Source organism: Schistocerca gregaria, unplaced genomic scaffold (assembly GCF_023897955.1).
Source record: "Schistocerca gregaria isolate iqSchGreg1 unplaced genomic scaffold, iqSchGreg1.2 ptg001131l, whole genome shotgun sequence".
Classification (NCBI taxonomy): Eukaryota; Metazoa; Arthropoda; class Insecta; order Orthoptera; family Acrididae; genus Schistocerca; species Schistocerca gregaria.
Genome location: NW_026062464.1, coordinates 1 through 12,741, shown reverse-complemented (window position 1 = coordinate 12,741; position 12,741 = coordinate 1). Strand labels below are relative to the sequence as shown.

The following is a 12,741-nucleotide window of genomic DNA, read 5'->3' as shown; positions in this document are numbered from 1 at the left end:
AGGTTAGGTTAGGTTAGGTTAGGTTACGTTACGTTACGTTAGGTTACGTTAGGTTAGGTTAGGTTAGGTTAGGTTAGGTTAGGTTAGGTTAGGTTAGGTTACGTTACGTTAGGTTTGATTAATTTAGGTTAGGTAAGCTTAGGTTAGGTTAGGTTAGGTTAGGTTAGGTTAGGTCAGGTTAGGCTAGGTTAGGTTAGTTTAGGTCCGGTCAGGTCAGGTCAGGTCAGGTTAGGACAGATCAGGTGAGGTCATGTCAGGTCATGTCAAGTCAGATCATGTGAGGTCAGGTTAGGTCAGGTCAGGTTAGGTTAGTTTATCAGACAGTGTACAATCTGTACTGTTGCAGATTTCGTGCTCCGACCACTTCTCAATCCATGTTGGAAATCTCCTATTAAGTTATTCCAATTATGGTGGTCGATTAATATTTCTAGCTTTATTTTTTCAATCAATTTACCAAAGACTGAGGTTAAGGCAACTGGTCTGTAGTTCTGTGGTTGTTTTCTTTCCTCTTTTTGATATAAAGGTTTAACTATACCAAGTTTGAATTTCATCGGAAGAACACCTCCTTCAACTACACAATTTATTAAATGGACTAATGGTATGGCTAACTCCCCCTTGCATTTTTTTAGTAGAAAAGGAGAATATTCATCCCATCCAGCAGAACTTTTATTTTTTAGGCTGTCAATTAGCTATGTTATATCCCTGATTTTTACTCTAGGTACCTTACAAGAGTCCCGTTTCTTTTCCTTGTTATATTTAAACTGCCTCTCCAGTTTCACACAAGTATTATTTTCAGTAATGACACATTAGTACAATTATGAGAGGATATATCCTTGTCAAAGTTAATATTATCACACAAATTTATAGTTTCTAAATTAGGAACACTGAGCGACATTGTTATCCTAAAAAATTAACAAACTTGACATTGCAGTGAGCAATTATTTCCATTTGCTTGCTCTGCAGGCATATATAATTATATCCTCTGTGTTTCGTGTGTATGGCATCTGAGGTCATTTTAGGTCAGGTTATGTTATTTCATGTTAGGATAGGTCAGGTTAATTTTGGTCAGGTGTGGTTAGGTTAGGTTGAGTTAGGTTGGGATAGGTTAGGTTAAGTTAGGTTAGGCTAGGCTAGGATAGGCTAGGTTAGGTTAGGCTAGGCTAGGGTAGGATAAGCTAGGCTACGCTAGGCTAGGCTAGGCTGGGCTACATTAGGCTAGGCTATTCTAGCCTAGGTTAGGTTAGGTTAGGTTAGGTTAGGTTAGGTTAGGTTAGGTTAGGTTAGGTTAGGTTAGGTTAGGTTAGGTTAGGTTAGGTTACGTTACGTTAGGTTAGGTTAGGTTAGGTTAGGTTAGGTTAGGTTAGGTTAGGTTAGGTTACGTTACGTTAGGTTTGATTAATTTAGGTTAGGTAAGCTTAGGTTAGGTTAGGTTAGGTTAGGTTAGGTTAGGTTAGGTTAGGCTAGGTTAGGTTAGTTTAGGTCCGGTCAGGTCAGGTCAGGTCAGGTTAGGACAGATCAGGTGAGGTCATGTCAGGTCATGTCAAGTCAGATCATGTGAGGTCAGGTTAGGTCAGGTCAGGTTAGGTTAGTTTATCAGACAGTGTACAATCTGTACTGTTGCAGATTTCGTGCTCCGACCACTTCTCAATCCATGTTGGAAATCTCCTATTAAGTTATTCCAATTATGGTGGTCGATTAATATTTCTAGCTTTATTTTTTCAATCAATTTACCAAAGACTGAGGTTAAGGCAACTGGTCTGTAGTTCTGTGGTTGTTTTCTTTCCTCTTTTTGATATAAAGGTTTAACTATACCAAGTTTGAATTTCATCGGAAGAACACCTCCTTCAACTACACAATTTATTAAATGGACTAATGGTATGGCTAACTCCCCCTTGCATTTTTTTAGTAGAAAAGGAGAATATTCATCCCATCCAGCAGAACTTTTATTTTTTAGGCTGTCAATTAGCTATGTTATATCCCTGATTTTTACTCTAGGTACCTTACAAGAGTCCCGTTTCTTTTCCTTGTTATATTTAAACTGCCTCTCCAGTTTCACACAAGTATTATTTTCAGTAATGACACATTAGTACAATTATGAGAGGATATATCCTTGTCAAAGTTAATATTGTCACACAATTTTATAGTTTCTAAATTAGGAACACTGAGCGACATTGTTATCCTAAAAAATTAACAAACTTGACATTGCAGTGAGCAATTATTTCCATTTGCTTGCTCTGCAGGCATATATAATTATAAATTCTGTGTTTCGTGTGTATGGCATCTGAGGTTATGTTAGGTCAGGTTATGTTATTTCATGTTAGGATAGGTCAGGTTAATTTTGGTCAGGTGTGGTTAGGTTAGGTTGAGTTAGGTTGGGATAGGTTAGCTTTGGTTAGAATAGGTTAAGTTAGGTTAGGCTAGGCTAGGCTAGGCTAGGTTAGGTTAGGCTAGGCTAGGGTAGGATAAGCTAGGCTACGCTAAGCTAGGCTAGGCTGGGCTACATTAGGCTAGGCTATCCTAGCCTAGGTTAGGTTAGGTTAGGTTAGGTTAGGTTAGGTTAGGTTAGGTTAGGTTAGGTTAGGTTAGGTTAGGTTAGGTTAGGTTAGGTTAGGTTAGGTTAGGTTAGGTTAGGTTAGGTTAGGTTAGGTTAGGTTAGGTTAGGTTAGGTTAGGTTAGGTTAGGTTAGGTTAGGTTAGGTTAGGTTAGGTTAGGTTAGGTTAGGTTAGGTTAGGTTAGGTTAGGTTAGGTTAGGTTAGGTTAGGTTAGGTTAGGTTAGGTTAGGTTAGGTTAGGTTAGGTTAGGTTAGGTTAGGTTAGGTTAGGTTAGGTTAGGTTAGGTTAGGTTAGGTTAGGTTAGGTTAGGTTAGGTTAGGTTAGGTTAGGTTAGGTTAGGTTAGGTTAGGTTAGGTTAGGTTAGGTTAGGTTAGGTTAGGTTAGGTTAGGTTAGGTTAGGTTAGGTTAGGTTAGGTTAGGTTAGGTTAGGTTAGGTTAGGTTAGGTTAGGTTAGGTTAGGTTAGGTTAGGTTAGGTTAGGTTAGGTTAGGTTAGGTTAGGTTAGGTTAGGTTAGGTTAGGTTAGGTTAGGTTAGGTTAGGTTAGGTTAGGTTAGGTTAGGTTAGGTTAGGTTAGGTTAGGTTAGGTTAGGTTAGGTTAGGTTAGGTTAGGTTAGGTTAGGTTAGGTTAGGTTAGGTTAGGTTAGGTTAGGTTAGGTTAGGTTAGGTTAGGTTAGGTTAGGTTAGGTTAGGTTAGGTTAGGTTAGGTTAGGTTAGGTTAGGTTAGGTTAGGTTAGGTTAGGTTAGGTTAGGTTAGGTTAGGTTAGGTTAGGTTAGGTTAGGTTAGGTTAGGTTAGGTTAGGTTAGGTTAGGTTAGGTTAGGTTAGGTTAGGTTAGGTTAGGTTAGGTTAGGTTAGGTTAGGTTAGGTTAGGTTAGGTTAGGTTAGGTTAGGTTAGGTTAGGTTAGGTTAGGTTAGGTTAGGTTAGGTTAGGTTAGGTTAGGTTAGGTTAGGTTAGGTTAGGTTAGGTTAGGTTAGGTTAGGTTAGGTTAGGTTAGGTTAGGTTAGGTTAGGTTAGGTTAGGTTAGGTTAGGTTAGGTTAGGTTAGGTTAGGTTAGGTTAGGTTTGATTAATTTAGGTTAGGTAAGCTTAGGTTAGTTTAGGTTAGGTTAGGTTAGGTTAGGTCAGGTTAGGCTAGGTTAGGTTAGTTTAGGTCCGGTCAGGTCAGGTCAGGTCAGGTTAGGACAGATCAGGTGAGGTCATGTCAGGTCATGTCAAGTCAGATCATGTGAGGTCAGGTTATGTCAGGTCATGTCAAGTCAGATCATGTGAGGTCAGGTTAGGTCAGGTCAGGTTAGGTTAGTTTATCAGACAGTGTACAATCTGTACTGTTGCAGATTTCGTGCTCCGACCACTTCTCAATCCATGTTGGAAATCTCCTATTAAGTTATTCCAATTATGGTGGTCGATTAATATTTCTAGCTTTATTTTTTCAATCAATTTACCAAAGACTGAGGTTAAGGCAACTGGTCTGTAGTTCTGTGGTTGTTTTCTTTCCTCTTTTTGATATAAAGGTTTAACTATACCAAGTTTGAATTTCATCGGAAGAACACCTCCTTCAACTACACAATTTATTAAATGGACTAATGGTATGGCTAACTCCCCCCTTGCATTTTTTTAGTAGAAAAGGAGAATATTCATCCATCCAGCAGAACTTTTATTTTTTAGGCTGTCAATTAGCTATGTTATATCCCTGATTTTTACTCTAGGTACCTTACAAGAGTCCCGTTTCTTTTCCTTGTTATATTTAAACTGCCTCTCCAGTTTCACACAAGTATTATTTTCTGTAATGACACATTAGTACAATTATGAGAGGATATATCCTTGTCAAAGTTAATATTATCACACAAATTTATAGTTTCTAAATTAGGAACACTGAGCGACATTGTTATCCTAAAAAATTAACAAACTTGACATTGCAGTGAGCAATTATTTCCATTTGCTTGCTCTGCAGGGCATATATAATTATATCCTCTGTGTTTCGTGTGTATGGCATCTGAGGTCATTTTAGGTCAGGTTATGTTATTTCATGTTAGGATAGGTCAGGTTAATTTTGGTCAGGTGTGGTTAGGTTAGGTTGAGTTAGGTTGGGATAGGTTAGCTTTGGTTAGGTTAGGTTAAGTTAGGTTAGGCTAGGCTAGGATAGGCTAGGTTAGGTTAGGCTAGGCTAGGGTAGGATAAGCTAGGCTACGCTAGGCTAGGCTAGGCTGGGCTACATTAGGCTAGGCTATTCTAGCCTAGGTTAGGTTAGGTTAGGTTAGGTTAGGTTAGGTTAGGTTAGGTTAGGTTAGGTTAGGTTAGGTTAGGTTAGGTTACGTTACGTTAGGTTACGTTAGGTTAGGTTAGGTTAGGTTAGGTTAGGTTAGGTTAGGTTAGGTTAGGTTACGTTACGTTAGGTTTGATTAATTTAGGTTAGGTAAGCTTAGGTTAGGTTAGGTTAGGTTAGGTTAGGTTAGGTCAGGTTAGGTTAGGTTAGGTTAGTTTAGGTCCGGTCAGGTCAGGTCAGGTCAGGTTAGGACAGATCAGGTGAGGTCATGTCAGGTCATGTCAAGTCAGATCATGTGAGGTCAGCTTAGGTCAGGTCAGGTTAGGTTAGTTTATCAGACAGTGTACAATCTGTACTGTTGCAGATTTCGTGCTCCGACCACTTCTCAATCCATGTTGGAAATCTCCTATTAAGGTATTCCAATTATGGTGGTCGATTAATATTTCTAGCTTTATTTTTTCAATCAATTTACCAAAGACTGAGGTTAAGGCAACTGGTCTGTAGTTCTGTGGTTTGAATTTCATCGGAAGAACACCTCCTTCAACTACACAATTTATTAAATGGTCTAATGGTATGGCTAACTCCCCCTTGCATTTTTTTTAGTAGAAAAGGAGAATATTCATCCCATCCAGCAGAACTTTTATTTTTTAGGCTGTCAATTAGCTATGTTATATCCCTGATTTTTACTCTAGGTACCTTACAAGAGTCCCGTTTCTTTTCCTTGTTATATTTAAACTGCCTCTCCAGTTTCACACAAGTATTATTTTCAGTAATGACACATTAGTACAATTATGAGAGGATATATCCTTGTCAAAGTTAATATTATCACACAAATTTATAGTTTCTAAATTAGGAACACTGAGCGACATTGTTATCCTAAAAAATTAACAAACTTGACATTGCAGTGAGCAATTATTTCCATTTGCTTGCTCTGCAGGCATATATAATTATATCCTCTGTGTTTCATGTGTATGGCATCTGAGGTCATTTTAGGTCAGGTTATGTTATTTCATGTTAGGATAGGTCAGGTTAATTTTGGTCAGGTGTGGTTAGGTTAGGTTGAGTTAGGTTGGGATAGGTTAGGTTAAGTTAGGTTAGGCTAGGCTAGGATAGGCTAGGTTAGGTTAGGCTAGGCTAGGGTAGGATAAGCTAGGCTACGCTAGGCTAGGCTAGGCTGGGCTACATTAGGCTAGGCTATTCTAGCCTAGGTTAGGTTAGGTTAGGTTAGGTTAGGTTAGGTTAGGTTAGGTTTGGTTAGGTTAGGTTAGGTTAGGTTAGGTTAGGTTAGGTTAGGTTAGGTTAGGTTAGGTTAGGTTAGGTTAGGTTAGGTTAGGTTAGGTTTGGTTAGGTTAGGTTAGGTTAGGTTTAGGTTAGGTTAGGTTTAGGTTAGTTTAGGTTTAGGTTAGGTTAGGTTAGGTTAGGTTAGGTTAGGTTAGGTTAGGTTAGGTTAGGTAGGTTAGGTTAGGTTAGGATAGGTTAGGATAGGTTAGGTTAGGTTAGGTTAGGTTAGGTTAGGTTAGGTTAGGTTAGGTTAGGTTAGGTTAGGTTAGGTTAGGTTAGGTTAGGTTAGTTTAGGTTAGGTTAGGTTAGGTTAGGTTAAGTTAGGTTAGGTTAGGTTAGGTTAGGTTAGGTTAGGTTAGGTTAGGTTAGATTATTTAGGTTTGGTTAGGTTAGGTTAGGTTATGTTAGGTTTGATTAATTTAGGTTAGGTAAGCTTAGGTTAGGTTAGGTTATGTTAGGTTAGGTTAGGTCAGGTTAGGCTAGGTTAGGTTAGTTTAGGTTAGGTTAGGTTAGGTTAGGTTAGGTTAGGTTAGGTTAGGTTAGGTTAGGTTAGGTTAGGTTAGGTTAGGTTTAGGTTAGGTTAGGTTAGGTAGGTTAGGTTAGGTTAGGTTAGGTTAGGTTAGGTTAGGTTAGGTTAGGTTAGGTTAGGTTAGGTTAGGTTAGGTTAGGTTAGGTTAGGTTAGGTGTAGGTTAGGTTAGGTTAGGTAGGTTAGGTTAGGTTAGGTTAGGTTAGGTTAGGTTAGGTTAGGTTAGGTTAGGTTAGGTTAGGTTAGGTTAGGTTAGGTTAGGTTAGGTTTAGGTTAGGTTAGGTTAGGTTAGGTTAGGTTAGGTTAGGTTAGGTTAGGTTAGGTTAGGTTAGGTTAGGTTTGGTTAGGTAGTTAGGTTAGGTTAGGTTAGGTTAGGTTAGGTTAGGTTAGGTTAGGTTAGTTACGTTTAGGTTAGGTTAGGTTACGTTAGGTTAGGTTAGGTTAGGTTAGGTTAGGTTAGGTTAGGGTTAGGGTTACGTTACGTTAGGTTACGTTAGGTTTGATTAATTTAGGTTAGGTAAGCTTAGGTTAGGTTAGGTTAGGTTAGGTTAGGTTAGGTCAGGTTAGGCTAGGTTAGGTTAGTTTAGGTCCGGTCAGGTCAGGTCAGGTCAGGTTAGGACAGATCAGGTGAGGTCATGTCAGGTCATGTCAAGTCAGATCATGTGAGGTCAGCTTAGGTCAGGTCAGGTTAGGTTAGTTTATCAGACAGTGTACAATCTGTACTGTTATCTGTCTCGCGTGTGTACCACTTCTCAATCCATGTTGGAAATCTCCTATTAAGGTATTCCAATTATGGTGGTCGATTAATATTTCTAGCTTTATTTTTTCAATCAATTTACCAAAGACTGAGGTTAAGGCAACTGGTCTGTAGTTCTGTGGTTGTTTTCTTTCCTCTTTTTGATATAAAGGTTTAACTATACCAAGTTTGAATTTCATCGGAAGAACACCTCCTTCAACTACACAATTTATTAAATGGACTAATGGTATGGCTAACTCCCCCTTGCATTTTTTTAGTAGAAAAGGAGAATATTCATCCCATCCAGCAGAACTTTTATTTTTTAGGCTGTCAATTAGCTATGTTATATCCCTGATTTTTACTCTAGGTACCTTACAAGAGTCCCGTTTCTTTTCCTTGTTATATTTAAACTGCCTCTCCAGTTTCACACAAGTATTATTTTCAGTAATGACACATTAGTACAATTATGAGAGGATATATCCTTGTCAAAGTTAATATTATCACACAAATTTATAGTTTCTAAATTAGGAACACTGAGCGACATTGTTATCCTAAAAAATTAACAAACTTGACATTGCAGTGAGCAATTATTTCCATTTGCTTGCTCTGCAGGCATATATAATTATATTCTCTGTGTTTCATGTGTATGGCATCTGAGGTCATTTTAGGTCAGGTTATGTTATTTCATGTTAGGATAGGTCAGGTTAATTTTGGTCAGGTGTGGTTAGGTTAGGTTGAGTTAGGTTGGGATAGGTTAGGTTAAGTTAGGTTAGGCTAGGCTAGGATAGGCTAGGTTAGGTTAGGCTAGGCTAGGGTAGGATAAGCTAGGCTACGCTAGGCTAGGCTAGGCTGGGCTACATTAGGCTAGGCTATTCTAGCCTAGGTTAGGTTAGGTTAGGTTAGGTTAGGTTAGGTTAGGTTAGGTTAGGTTAGGTTAGGTTAGGTTAGGTTAGGTTAGGTTAGGTTAGGTTAGGTTAGGTTAGGTTAGGTTAGGTTAGGTTAGGTTAGGTTAGGTTAGGTTAGGTTAGGTTAGGTTAGGTTAGGTTAGGTTTGGTTAGGTTAGGTTTAGGTTAGGTTAGGTTTAGGTTAGTTTAGGTTTAGGTTAGGTTAGGTTAGGTTAGGTTAGGTTAGGTTAGGTTAGGTTAGGTTAGGTTAGGTTAGGTTAGGTTAGGATAGGTTAGGATAGGTTAGGTTAGGTTAGGTTAGGTTAGGTTAGGTTAGGTTAGGTTAGGTTAGGTTAGGTTAGGTTAGGTTAGGTTAGGTTAGTTTAGGTTAGGTTAGGTTAGTTTAGGTTAGGTTAGGTTAGGTTAGGTTAAGTTAGGTTAGGTTAGGTTAGGTTAGGTTAGGTTAGGTTAGGTTAGGTTAGGTTAGGTTAGGTTATTTTAGGTTTGGTTAGGTTAGGTTAGGTTATGTTAGGTTTGATTAATTTAGGTTAGGTAAGCTTAGGTTAGGTTAGGTTATGTTAGGTTAGGTTAGGTCAGGTTAGGCTAGGTTAGGTTAGTTTAGGTTAGGTTAGGTTAGGTTAGGTTAGGTTAGGTTAGGTTAGGTTAGGTTAGGTTAGGTTAGGTTAGGTTAGGTTAGGTTAGGTTAGGTTAGGTAAGGTAAGGTTAGGTTAGGTTAGGTTAGGTTAGGTTAGGTTAGGTCAGGTTAGGCTAGGTTAGGTTAGTTTAGGTCCGGTCAGGTCAGGTCAGGTCAGGTTAGGACAGATCAGGTGAGGTCATGTCAGGTCATGTCAAGTCAGATCATGTGAGGTCAGGTTAGGTCAGGTCAGGTTAGGTTAGTTTATCAGACAGTGTACAATCTGTACTGTTGCAGATTTCGTGCTCCGACCACTTCTCAATCCATGTTGGAATTCTCCTATTAAGTTATTCCAATTATGGTGGTCGATTAATATTTCTAGCTTTATTTTTTCAATCAATTTACCAAAGACTGAGGTTAAGGCAACTGGTCTGTAGTTCTGTGGTTGTTTTCTTTCCTCTTTTTGATATAAAGGTTTAACTATACCAAGTTTGAATTTCATCGGAAGAACACCTCCTTCAACTACACAATTTATTAAATGGACTAATGGTATGGCTAACTCCCCCTTGCATTTTTTTAGTAGAAAAGGAGAATATTCATCCCATCCAGCAGAACTTTTATTTTTTAGGCTGTCAATTAGCTATGTTATATCCCTGATTTTTACTCTAGGTACCTTACAAGAGTCCCGTTTCTTTTCCTTGTTATATTTAAACTGCCTCTCCAGTTTCACACAAGTATTATTATCAGTAATGACACATTAGTACAACTATGAGAGGATATATCCTTGTCAAAGTTAATATTATCACACAAATTTATAGTTTCTAAATTAGGAACACTGAGCGACATTGTTATCCTAAAAAATTAACAAACTTGACATTGCAGTGAGCAATTATTTCCATTTGCTTGCTCTGCAGGCATATATAATTATATCCTCTGTGTTTCGTGTGTATGGCATCTGAGGTCATTTTAGGTCAGGTTATGTTATTTCATGTTAGGATAGGTCAGGTTAATTTTGGTCAGGTGTGGTTAGGTTAGGTTGAGTTAGGTTGTGATAGGTTAGCTTTGGTTAGGTTAGGTTAAGTTAGGTTAGGCTAGGCTAGGATAGGCTAGGTTAGGTTAGGCTAGGCTAGGGTAGGATAAGCTAGGCTACGCTAGGCTAGGCTAGGCTGGGCTACATTAGGCTAGGCTATTCTAGCCTAGGTTAGGTTAGGTTAGGTTAGGTTAGGTTAGGTTAGGTTAGGTTAGGTTAGGTTAGGTTAGGTTAGGTTAGGTTAGGTTAGGTTAGGTTAGGTTAGGTTAGGTTAGGTTAGGTTAGGTTAGGTTAGGTTAGGTTACGTTACGTTAGGTTTGATTAATTTAGGTTAGGTAAGCTTAGGTTAGGTTAGGTTAGGTTAGGTTAGGTTAGGTCAGGTTAGGCTAGGTTAGGTTAGTTTAGGTCCGGTCAGGATAGGTCAGGTCAGGTTAGGACAGATCAGGTGAGGTCATGTCAGGTCATGTCAAGTCAGATCATGTGAGGTCAGGTTAGGTCAGGACAGGTTAGGTTAGTTTATCAGACAGTGTACAATCTGTACTGTTGCAGATTTGGTGCTCCGACCACTTCTCAATCCATGTTGGAAATCTCCTATTAAGTTATTCGTATTATGGTGGTTGATTAATATTTCTAGCTTTATTTTTTCAATCAATTTACCAAAGACTGACGTTAAGGCAACTGGTCTGTAGTTCTGTGGTTGTTTTCTTTCCTCTTTTTGATATAAAGGTTTAACTATACCAAGTTTGAATTTCATCAGAAGAACACCTCCTTCAACTACACAATTTATTAAATGGACTAATGGTATGGCTAACTCCCCCTTGCATTTTTTTAGTAGAAAAGGAGAATGTTTATCCCATCCAGCAGAACTTTTTTTTTTTAGGCTGTCAATTAGCTATGTTATATCCCTGATTTTTACTCTAGGTACCTTACAAGAGTCCCGTTTCTTTTCCTTGTTATATTTAAACTGCCTCTCCAGTTTCACACAAGTATTATTTTCTGTAATGACACATTAGTACAATTATGAGAGGATATATCCTTGTCAAAGTTAATATTGTCACACAATTTTATAGTTTCTAAATTAGGAACACTGAGCGACATTGTTATCCTAAAAAATTAACAAACTTGACATTGCAGTGAGCAATTATTTCCATTTGCTTGCTCTGCAGGCATATATAATTATAAATTCTGTGTTTCGTGTGTATGGCATCTGAGGTTATGTTAGGTCAGGTTATGTTATTTCATGTTAGGATAGGTCAGGTTAATTTTGGTCAGGTGTGGTTAGGTTAGGTTGAGTTAGGTTGGGATAGGTTAGCTTTGGTTAGAATAGGTTAAGTTAGGTTAGGCTAGGCTAGGCTAGGCTAGGTTAGGTTAGGCTAGGCTAGGGTAGGATAAGCTAGGCTACGCTAAGCTAGGCTAGGCTGGGCTACATTAAGCTAGGCTATCCTAGCCTAGGTTAGGTTAGGTTAGGTTAGGTTAGGTTAGGTTAGGTTAGGTTAGGTTAGGTTAGGTTAGGTTAGGTTAGGTTAGGTTAGGTTAGGTTAGGTTAGGTTAGGTTAGGTTAGGTTAGGTTAGGTTAGGTTAGGTTAGGTTAGGTTAGGTTAGGTTAGGTTAGGTTAGGTTAGGTTAGGTTAGGTTAGGTTAGGTTAGGTTAGGTTAGGTTAGGTTAGGTTAGGTTAGGTTAGGTTAGGTTAGGTTAGGTTAGGTTAGGTTAGGTTAGGTTAGGTTAGGTTAGGTTAGGTTAGGTTAGGTTAGGTTAGGTTAGGTTAGGTTAGGTTAGGTTAGGTTAGGTTAGGTTAGGTTAGGTTAGGTTAGGTTAGGTTAGGTTAGGTTAGGTTAGGTTAGGTTAGGTTAGGTTAGGTTAGGTTAGGTTAGGTTAGGTTAGGTTAGGTTAGGTTAGGTTAGGTTAGGTTAGGTTAGGTTAGGTTAGGTTAGGTTAGGTTAGGTTAGGTTAGGTTAGGTTAGGTTAGGTTAGGTTAGGTTAGGTTAGGTTAGGTTAGGTTAGGTTAGGTTAGGTTAGGTTAGGTTAGGTTAGGTTAGGTTAGGTTAGGTTAGGTTAGGTTAGGTTAGGTTAGGTTAGGTTAGGTTAGGTTAGGTTAGGTTAGGTTAGGTTAGGTTAGGTTAGGTTAGGTTAGGTTAGGTTAGGTTAGGTTAGGTTAGGTTAGGTTAGGTTAGGTTAGGTTAGGTTAGGTTAGGTTAGGTTAGGTTAGGTTAGGTTAGGTTAGGTTAGGTTAGGTTAGGTTAGGTTAGGTTAGGTTAGGTTAGGTTAGGTTAGGTTAGGTTAGGTTAGGTTAGGTTAGGTTAGGTTAGGTTAGGTTAGGTTAGGTTAGGTTAGGTTAGGTTACGTTACGTTAGGTTACGTTAGGTTTGATTAATTTAGGTTAGGTAAGCTTAGGTTAGTTTAGGTTAGGTTAGGTTAGGTTAGGTCAGGTTAGGCTAGGTTAGGTTAGTTTAGGTCCGGTCAGGTCAGGTCAGGTCAGGTTAGGACAGATCAGGTGAGGTCATGTCAGGTCATGTCAAGTCAGATCATGTGAGGTCAGGTTAGGTCAGGTCAGGTTAGGTTAGTTTATCAGACAGTGTACAATCTGTACTGTTGCAGATTTCGTGCTCCGACCACTTCTCAATCCATGTTGGAAATCTCCTATTAAGTTATTTCCTATTAAGTTATTCCAATTATGGTGGTCGATTAATATTTCTAGCTTTATTTTTTCAATCAATTTACCAAAGACTGAGGTTAAGGCAACTGGTCTGTAGTTCTGTGGTTGTTTTCTTTCCTCTTTTTGATATAAAGGTTTAACTATACCAAGTTTGAATTTCATCGGAAGAACACCTCCTTCA

The 12,741-nt window shown here is 38.7% G+C and overlaps 3 protein-coding genes across 3 annotated transcripts; all 3 read right to left on the bottom strand.

Moving 5' to 3' along the window:
* Nucleotides 1-2,174: 2,174 nt before the first annotated feature.
* On the bottom strand, nt 2,175-4,434 carry LOC126328523 (uncharacterized). Its single transcript, XM_049996044.1, has 3 exons — nt 4,353-4,434; nt 3,869-4,110; nt 2,175-2,234 (listed from the first exon to the last, which is right to left on the bottom strand). Exons 1-3 carry the CDS (start codon nt 4,432-4,434, stop codon nt 2,175-2,177), a joined length of 384 nt encoding a protein of 127 aa, XP_049852001.1.
* Nucleotides 4,435-7,904: 3,470 nt separating this feature from the next.
* LOC126328521 (uncharacterized) lies at nt 7,905-9,722 on the bottom strand. Its single transcript, XM_049996043.1, has 3 exons — nt 9,641-9,722; nt 9,157-9,398; nt 7,905-7,964 (listed from the first exon to the last, which is right to left on the bottom strand). Exons 1-3 carry the CDS (start codon nt 9,720-9,722, stop codon nt 7,905-7,907), a joined length of 384 nt encoding a protein of 127 aa, XP_049852000.1.
* A 695-nt stretch (nt 9,723-10,417) lies between these two features.
* Nucleotides 10,418-11,004, bottom strand: LOC126328520 (uncharacterized). Its single transcript, XM_049996042.1, has 2 exons — nt 10,923-11,004; nt 10,418-10,680 (listed from the first exon to the last, which is right to left on the bottom strand). The coding sequence occupies exons 1-2, from the start codon at nt 11,002-11,004 to the stop codon at nt 10,418-10,420; spliced, it is 345 nt and encodes a 114-aa protein (XP_049851999.1).
* Nucleotides 11,005-12,741: the final 1,737 nt, after the last annotated feature.